At 36.3% G+C, this 9,921-nt stretch overlaps 1 protein-coding gene across 1 annotated transcript; it reads right to left on the reverse strand.

The window, feature by feature from the left end:
• Nucleotides 1-336: 336 nt before the first annotated feature.
• On the reverse strand, nucleotides 337-6,948 carry prr15la (proline rich 15 like a). The gene is made up of 2 exons (XM_016452453.1): nucleotides 6,628-6,948; nucleotides 337-1,283 (listed from the first exon to the last, which is right to left on the reverse strand). The coding sequence occupies exon 2, from the start codon at nucleotides 1,255-1,257 to the stop codon at nucleotides 925-927; it is 333 nt and encodes a 110-aa protein (XP_016307939.1). The 5' UTR covers nucleotides 1,258-1,283; nucleotides 6,628-6,948; the 3' UTR covers nucleotides 337-924.
• Between the last annotated feature and the right edge of the window lie 2,973 nt (nucleotides 6,949-9,921).

Below are 9,921 nucleotides of genomic sequence, written 5' to 3' on the forward strand. Positions count from 1 at the left end.
TTACACATAAGTTTAGTGATCCTATTTCAGTGATGCATCTGAACAAAGAAAGATACACAATAAAAGACAGCTCCCATTCTGAATTCATTCATTTATTTTCTAGAGATATCTATTTAAAAACAACACATAATTTTGTACAAAATTCTGTTTAAAATCCCAGCTAAGCAAACAGTTAGGCAGTGTGCAAACATTTGACAATTTCTTTCAACATAAAAACACAATAATTAAAATGGAAAATCCCCACCATGTTCAGATTAAATGTTATAAACACAATAAGTATAAACCAAGATCAAAGCAACACAGGCACATTTATTTAAAACAGATATTTTGGTCTAGTTGGTGGTTAAAAGCTGTCACATTAAGACACTTCTAATTTTTTTTTTTAAATAATGATAATAACAACAATATTTTAATATAATTGCAATATATTAGAAATGTGGAATAAACTTCTCTATATGATCTTTTAATATAATAGCATATTATTGCTGGTAATATTCCTATTGAATCAAAAGTGCTGTAGCTGCAATTGTAGTTTTCGCCATATATTTACAAAAAAAAAAAAACAGGAAACTAGAATAATCAAAACATTACTGATATCTTGTGATGAGATATGATTGATTTGATTCTCTCTCAGTGGATTTCTCTTGGCTAAACATTTGCTAACTGTCAGCCTTTCATCAGACGAGCACAATGCAGTCCTGCCGTGCGTATCTGTGAAGAAACCTGATCTTTGGGTTTGTGCCTGTCTTTGTTCCTAAACATTAGTATAGATCAGTCACTAATTCAGCGCTCCTTTTCTTGCTTTAGGCTCAACCTCAGGTGATTGTAAACTGCAGAGGACATCAATGGAAGAGTGCTGCATAGACCAAGGCCCTCTTGAGCTGCTTCGCGCACAGTGACTCTATATATGTTTAAACAGAGACTCTATTTTCCACTTTTATTATTCTCATTAGTTGCCGTTTCTGCCTCAGGGAACAGGTCAGGGTTTTCTGCTAGCGTAGAGCGGATTCTCTTCTTCTCTTTAAACCGGCCCGAATGTGAGACTTTCACATGGCGTCCCTTTGTCGCGGTTTTGTCCACAATGCGTTCCAAGCGGGCGTTAAACTGGCTGTCCGCAACTGCGTCGGGTGTTCCGAGCGTCTCCCCGGCGTTGCTGCTGTGGTCTCCAGGGATTTCGTACAACACTTTCGGCTCTGATTTCTTCTTACGCAGGAAGGTCAGTTTCCACCAGGCTGGTGCAGGTTCTGCGGTCGCCATTTAGATGAAAACAGACTTTGATAGCTCTGCGAGGGAGACAGAATGAAATATATATACATGAGAGTGTTATATTTGTGACTAAACACCATAGGCCTAAATAGGAGAATGAATTATAAACATATTGCTTTTTGTTCAATTTGAACATAAGTAATAAGAATGGTCATAATGTGTAAGCTGAGCCCTGAGGGTGTGAGCTAATGCTAATGTAAGATCTGGGTCTCACATTATAAGGGGCAGCTGCTAATTAATTTTTTAGTGCAATTCAATAAGCACCATATGGTGGAGGTATGCAACGTTTTAAGCTGTAGAGCTTCGGTTACAAGCCTCAAATTTCACACACGCTGTACTGCAGCTATATGCTAGGAGGATGGAAATGCTAAATGTAGACCATACTAATGTTAAACGATAGAGTGTTTTATTTTCATGTATAAGTTAATAATATTGATGATACACACTATGGTTCAAACGTTTGGGGCAGTAAATGTATTTATGCACACTTGAAAATACAGTAAAAATCTTAATATTGTGAAATATTATTACATTTTATGCAAAGCTGAATTTTCAGCATCATGCAGTCTTCAGTGTCACATGATGCTTCAGAAATCATTCTAATATGTTGATTTGCTGCTCAAGTAGCATTTATTATAATTATTATAATTAAGTTAAAAACATTTGTGCTGATTAATATTTTTGTGGAAATGCTGATACAATTTTCCAGGATTCTTTAATGAATATAAGTTTAAAATAACAGAATTTAGTTCAAATATAAATTCTTTGTAACAATTTACTGTCATTTTTAATCAATTTAATGTGTCCTTGATAAATAAAAAAAATAGAAATTTATTTAAAACAAAGAGAAATCCTTCTGACACCAAACTTTTGAATTATAATGTACATATAATGTACATAAATCTGTATATAAATGTCACTATTTAATTTATAATTTAGTTAAACTGATCTAATAAAGTGGCAAAACATCACACTGAGCTAAAAGAGCATTCACATTAGCCAAAATAATTCTGCAGAAATGTGTAAATCTTTCTCTGATCACGGTCTCCATGCAGGCCACAAACTGAACACATTCATTATAACATCTGACCTCTTGGACTTCACTTCTCAGGTCTGAATGTTTCATTTTAGCCCTAATGTTTGGAGTGTTGCTGATTTGCTCACACTACAAATGGATTTTACATGATTCATTCATTCATGTGATTTTACACGGTCCATTCACGTGTTAAGAGTTCACAGTCCAGAGAACGTTCATACACAAGAATGACTGCTTTGAAGTAAACCATTACAATAAAAGCAAGCACGCCTTCGATATACAGCACACATGGCGGAAATGTCCAAATGAAGCTCCGTGTCATATTCTGAGGTTTGCTGCTCACTCACACACACACACACACACACAATGGCAGCAATAAAACAAACACTCTGGGCTACTTTTTGATATCCTGGAAAACTTTTATTGCTTCACTGTCCATTATCATATCTCGAACTGAATCAGCCTGCTGTGAAATGTGAAAATAAACTCCCACACTCAGATTCACACAAAACTGCTGTAGCGTGGTAATATCCATTCACGGGAAAGGCTTGGCTCTGTTGCTTAGAAACAGAGTGCTCATTTTCATACAGTATGCTAATTTCTGTTCGCTCTCTCTCAGGGCTTTGACTCTTGCTCCTGCTTTTATGTTCATGAGAGCAAACAGAGATCAGGTGGTGCCAGTCAGCTCCCTTTCAACCTTACAGCCTTGTTTTTTAACCGCTTTTAACCTTATAAAAGGAGGGCCTTTAATCCAGATGGTTTTAACAATAAAGCATATTTCATTACACTGAAAAAGAAATATGGTGTGGGATTTGCTTTGAAACTATTTTTAGGCGGAAATTGCTAATAACTTTCACAAATAATTAGTTTTGAAGTAGAATGACTGAAAACTTCGAAAAATTATTTTTTTTACAATGTACTTCTATATTTTGAAAAGCTATAAGTGCATACTGTAAAAGTATTTGGTTTCAATGTTAAAAAAGTGATGTCAACACTTACTAAACTACATACAGTCTTGAATTTCTTGGCCAATTTATATAAAGTAATCTTTGGCCAATTTATTGCTTGCAACTGTAGTTTAAATCATGATTTATAATACAAACATTGATTTTGAAATGGCCTGTAATATTAATGCACCCCAATGCACTACAATTAGGCCAGCTTTACAATGGGAAATATCATGGTTTTACCAGGATTCAGATAAGGAAGGTTTCTCTTTGCATGCTAGGGGAACTTTTAAGCAAAACACATGGTCTTACAGCACTTCATGCTGTTATGCATGTGGTTTTCATACAAAGATAAAAATAATGATAAGGGTCAAGGAAATCATTGTTCAGAAGGAAAGGCCAGTGCTTTCCGGGAACATGTCAATGGCCATCAGGGACTGTGTGCTGATTATTCAAAGATTTGATAAGATTGACAGATCACGATAATGTAGAGAAAACAATGGCTTCGGAAAATCAAACTTCTGATTTGTCTTGTCACGCGAATTACGGGCAGTGTTAATTTCTTGCAAAAGCGTTTCAATTTATTACAGGCATCACAGTAATAACGACACAAAGTACATTTAGTTTCAACAGAAGCTCCCACGAGAGGTAGAAATCTCTGTAGACATCCTGATTAATTATGGTTGGAAAAAACATCAGGTGTTAACTGGAGGTCCTCGGAGAGCTTCGCTCTGAGAACAGTCACACTGTGAGGGAGTTGTGGTACATACTAGTGAGTAAAAGTAGTGCAAATGACAGGAATTGTGGTGATCATTAGAACTGCAGGAAAAATGTTCTTGTGTTTGAACCATCTTACAGGCCCGAAATGTGCATTGGTGCCTAGTTCAGGTTTATTTTCATGTTGTTTTACACTATTTAACACCTATTTCAAAAAGAGTGTAAGATTGGGATAACATTAAAATAAAGGCAGTAAAAAAGGATGAAAAAGAAATTGGTCCCAAGTTTCCCCAGAGGAACATTTTACTGCTCGGAAGTTGCTCTTTTAAAGTTTAGGAGACCATTTGGAGATCTTAAATATCTATGATGTTTCTCAAAAAATTCATTCAGAAATAAAAAATATACACATGAATGACAGTTGCTGATCTGTCCTAGTGGGCACCTTGATATCATTTTTGACCTCAAATATTAGTCAAGACTTCAAGAATTCAGTTATGTTTGACGTTCAATTTACATCAAATCAGTGTCATGTCAAGTCTTTGACATTTTGATTAGCATATTTGACCTGTTTTTTAACATCAAACGGACGTCTTTTCAACATCAATTGACAACTGAGATAGTATGAATATACAGCTGTATAAACTGAATTTGGATAGTACAGCACAGATAATTTGCTTTTGAGAGAACTGGACATTTCTGAATTCATATTGAATCCTGTGACTTTTGATTGCAGATTTTAGACTTTTTAGCACATCTGAGTCGAGTTTGAGACATTTCTGAGATCTCTTGCGAAACTGTAGAGGAGATTATTAGACATGTGAGATTATTTGTCTAGTAGAAACAAAATGGAAAGTTTTCATTAATGGGAGAAGGGAACTTTGTGTGTGAATACAAATAAGCACATGGTAAACAAAATAAAGCAGGCAGCAGAGGCACTAGACTCTATAACCTTCGCATTTAATTTCATAATGACGCTTGTTTCTTCTCGTATTTGTACACTTGAATTAGACAACTAATATTCTACTAGGAATATATCACTAATTTTGGACTGAGAGAATCATTTATAGCAGTTATCTCTTATTCATAAGGTTGGGATCTCTTCATTTCAGTTCACTGGATTCCTTCCCAATGCAATGATTTTTTCAGGATAAGTCAATTCAAAAGATGTTCATGGTGCCTGCTGAACTTGTACTGTTGACACAACTGAAAGAAATGTTTTGCATTTCAAAGTGTTCACTTGATTGCAATAATCCAAAACACACACACACTCATCTCAGGCTCCTCATTGTGCATGATTAGTCAGTGATAAAGGTTCAGTTTGCTATGAATGTGTAATCAAATGTGTCTCTGTCCAAATGTCATTAAAATTCACAGCTATCAGTACGATTTTTTCAACGTGATCTCATGATAATTCGTATGTATTTTACGCTAAATGTGGTTCTATAAAACGTACATTTACTTACGTTTTTACAGGTACTAAAACGTACAATACTGACGTATTGTCAGCATCGAAACGTACAAAACTTACGTATTGACACCTAAAAATGAATCCTTATGAATATTGAAATCGCGGCATTAATTTTATTAGTTTTTAGTTGTCATATGAATTACCTTGTTTTCAGTTGCATTATTAAATTGTTTAGAGTTACTCATTTACTTATGAAATGATAACATTTCGTTTTGTTGTGATTTCTGCTGCCAGCTCGTTTACAAGAATATGCCTACATAATGTTAAACACGACTTTAGTTTAAACCTTAAAATAAATACATTTTCTGCAATCATTTAACCTTTACTTGTCATGTAATGTTTACTTTGATTGTCATGAGCCACAAAAGGCGTTTTCTCCGACATGCTGTGACTAACAATAGACCTATAAAATACACCAAAAACGCAACATAATTACGAAATGAAACGATTTTATTAGTGCGCTGTAATCCAAATCGTCCGAATCCATACGACTGCGAGGAACAGACCCAAATCCAAGCCTTTTTTCGGCGATCTGCTTCTTCCATCACTTCTCCATCCCGAGCAGCGAGAGCAGCGAGTCCAGTGACCGTGAGCAGCAAAGCCCAGCGCTGACTGACGCGCTCTTTACAAATTCAAATGTTGCCGCTTCAAACGACAGGTTTTACGGCAGGATAATCGAACGCTCATTGGCTCTCGCCTGCATTCGTCACAGATTGCGACATGCCGTGTTTCTGAGGTTAAGGGGTCTAAAAATCTAAATCGCTTAATGATAAATGATAAAAATGCATTGATACGAATATCTTGATATAAAAGATACGTAAATATTTTTACGTTTTTTAGCTAAAAATACGTAGCGATTTGTACGTTTTAAACGTTGAAATACGTCTAAATTGTACGTTTTAGCATTAATAAAAACGTACAAAAGTACGTTTTGTGCTTGTAAATGTTACGTATTAATACCTCCGTATAAACATGAGACCAGGCTGCTTTTTTCTATGGAACTTACTATAAATTTCCATACGATCAATTAATTTCTTTCTCTAGAACTCAATATTAATTTCCTTTGATCTGCATTTTGCACAGTCATTTTATCGGTCAACTAATTAATATGAAACTAATTGTAACTGGATGATGTTCCAAGGAGTTTAAAGAGTTTTCCCAGCCATTGAATCCCAGTAATAAGCCTCTCTCACCTGTGCAGGTGAATGTATGTCCGTTGAGGCGGTTGTTATCTGCGTTAGAGGGGTCACTATCCTTCGGTTCAGTTCTCTGTCCAGTTGAGTCCAGCAGGTGAGGTCATCGCCCTATAGGACCCTCTTTTTTTCTTCGGATTTCAGTGAGTTTCTGTCTATCTCTTCTCTTCTGTCTCTCCTCCAGCTTGGCTGTCCTCGTTCTCTCTGGCAGCCAGGTGTAGATTCACAGGTGCGTGACTCCTCCCTCCTGCAGCCACACAGACACACATCAGGCCCCTCCTCCCTCTGCCTGAATAAACGGAGCAATGTGACATCAGCATCACAGAACAATAGCTATATATACTTGCGTGTAAAGGATTAATGACTGGATCAGCTTTTGATATTACATTAGTTTGTGGTTAAGATGCAATAAAAGGGATGTTGGGAATGTAATCAACAGAGATTGTTTTAATAACTGATTTTTTTCTCTTTCTTTTTAAGACTGTCATGTATATTACATACGATGCGTTCCTATTTAATTTTTTTTTTTATATATATATATATATATATAAATATATAGCATTTAACGTATCTGTAATGATGGTCCACTGAACAGCAAGTTGTAGATGAATCCAAGTGCAGATTTATTATACAGAGAGAAATCCAAAAATCCAAACAAAACACAAAGGCTTGACTTGACTACAGACATGAAACAACTCACCAAACAGAGGTTAATACATTCAATACATGACAAGAGACAAAGGCTACATGAGGGCTTACTTATAGCAAGCAATAAGGGTCACATGACATAAACCAACCAATGAGAAACAAGACACATGACTAGGACAACCAAACAGGGCCGGGTTTCCCGATAACGATTGATCTTAGCGCTTAAGAGCGTTTTCTACAAGTTATTTTACGATCGGTTGTTATTGTTTCACGTGCGTTTCCCAAAAATGCACTTAACACAATCGCACGTAGCCCTGCTTTAAGTGCTACTTAGGAGTCGCCATCCTTTTGTCAAGTGCTGAAATGTCACCTTATAGCAGTGGTTCCCAAACTGGAGGGCGCTTCCCTAGGGGGGGCGCAGAGCTATGACAAGGGGGGCGCGGAAAGGCTGAGGGATAGTGTACAGTCAGCAGATTTTGGGATAAAGACTACACTGTGTAATTTTCCCTCTTATCATCCTGATAAGTAAATAAATTAACGCAAAATATTAATTTGACATATTTTAATAACCTCAACATGACTCGCAGTACGCGCTTTAGCGCTCCGTTATCAGTTGTAGCAGTTGTGGTTGTATCAATAACAGACCACTAGATGGCGCGATTGAAGAATCAGAGTTGTATTGCAGGGAGCCATGGAGAAATATAAATGAACGATGCATGGTTCTGCTCTAAGCATGTAACGTTAAGTTACAAGTTTGTGAAAATACTGCCAGTGCCAGGTACGTAAAGCAAATGATGAATATACTTAAGATTCACAAATACCAAAACAACGTGTCTACACCAGACGCGAGCGGCGCGAGACAAAAGCAAATAGAAACCCAGTTATGTTCTCTGCTGTACATGCGGCGCGCCGCGACACAAATCCATGACTGTAAACTCATGTCCTGTTTTATTTCTGACGAACTCCAGCGCTCTGACACAAAGGACCGTTGGATTTGCAATGTTTACTTTGTCGCGTCCAGTGTGGTGAAAAAACAAGAAAATATGACTAGGCATATCTCGCCCTCAGATTCACCAGTAAAAAGGTGGGTAAACAAGTTTAGACGGTAAGTAGACTAGTTAAGTAGTACTATGTTAATCACAATATTTCAAATCGTTATATATAATTTTGCAATCAAGGTCACATCTGAGAGGGTGCATATATATATATATTCATAAGAGAATCATGATAAAAATAGTTTCCTCAAAAATAGGAAGCTGCACAACTGTTTTCAGCATTAAGACTGGAGTAATGATGCTGGAAATTCAGCTTTGATCACAGGAATACAGTATATGTTAAATTTTAAATTGACACATTTCACAATATTACAGTATTTACTGTATTTTTAATAAATAAATGCAGCCTTGGTGAATATATGAGGCTTTCTAAAAAATACTTTTTTTTTCTTTACAAAAGGGGGGCCCGGCAGAAAAAGTTTAGGAACCACTGCCTTATAGAATGGCTCGTAATTGTAGTACACGCTCATTTATTGAAATGTTAACCTAATGCTGCGTTCCAGACAACTCGGATATAATAAAGCAATAAGCCCCAAGAAGCCGTGGCTTACAGTGAATTTATAACAGCTAAGGGCCATTGTTAAGCAACACGACGCGAAGAGGACCCCCTTAGCTGTTATAAATTCACTGTAAACCACGACTTCACGGGGCTTATTGCTTTTATAAAACGGTTATTCCATATACGTAGTAAGGTTTCACAAAATAAAACAGAGCAAATAAAGTGTAATGATATTAATAAAAACAGTATTCTTCCACCAAACAATGTAGTTCCTCAGAATCAGTTGCGGTTCCAACAAAGTGGTTGCCAAGCAACAGACAAACATAAACAAAGGTGTATGTTTGTAGAGTAATTTACAACAGCTTCTAACGTGGCTCAGCCAATCAGAATCAAGGACAGGAACTATGCATTTTATAATAACTATTATATTATATTATATTATATTATATTACTTTACATAATAATATATAATATACTTTATATAAAAATATATATTATAGTAATATCTATATAGAGACGTTATTTCCGGGTCCAAAACATTTCGTGCACGTCAGTAAGTCATTGACAGATTTTCCCCCCAGTCTATATTTCCTACATTACTTCTTTTATTAATTTTTTTGTTCAGTCATTTAATGTAGTTGTGCCATTTTTAATTATTTCACTTATAAATGAATAAAAAAAAAACGAGTAATAAAGTGTACAATAAAGTACAATCAAATCCTTATATTATAATCATATTGCGCTTGCCGATTGTCCTGCAGGTGACCGCATAAATCTGTCTTCTTACGATGCACTTTACGACTTTTAGGGCTTTACGATTACTCCAGAGCACTCGTAGATCTACGATGATTTTCAAGTGCTACTTAAGTTACGATGCATTTGGGAAACAGACCGTAATTTTAAGATCAGTCGTACGATCGTTTTTACGAACTTCTTATGCCCGGTTCAGAGTACACGATTTTAGCCCGATTTTGACCCGATTTGCTTGACGTAGGGTGTCGTGGGGATTCGTATACGACAATGGGCGTCGGGACGCAAGATTCCATCGTTTCAGCTCGTGTAGTGTGTCATAGTGGACGACAACCGATTCCG

The sequence above is a fragment of the Sinocyclocheilus anshuiensis genome, unplaced genomic scaffold (assembly GCF_001515605.1).
Source record: "Sinocyclocheilus anshuiensis isolate Anshui unplaced genomic scaffold, SAMN03320099.WGS_v1.1 scaffold11, whole genome shotgun sequence".
NCBI lineage: Eukaryota > Metazoa > Chordata > Actinopteri > Cypriniformes > Cyprinidae > Sinocyclocheilus > Sinocyclocheilus anshuiensis.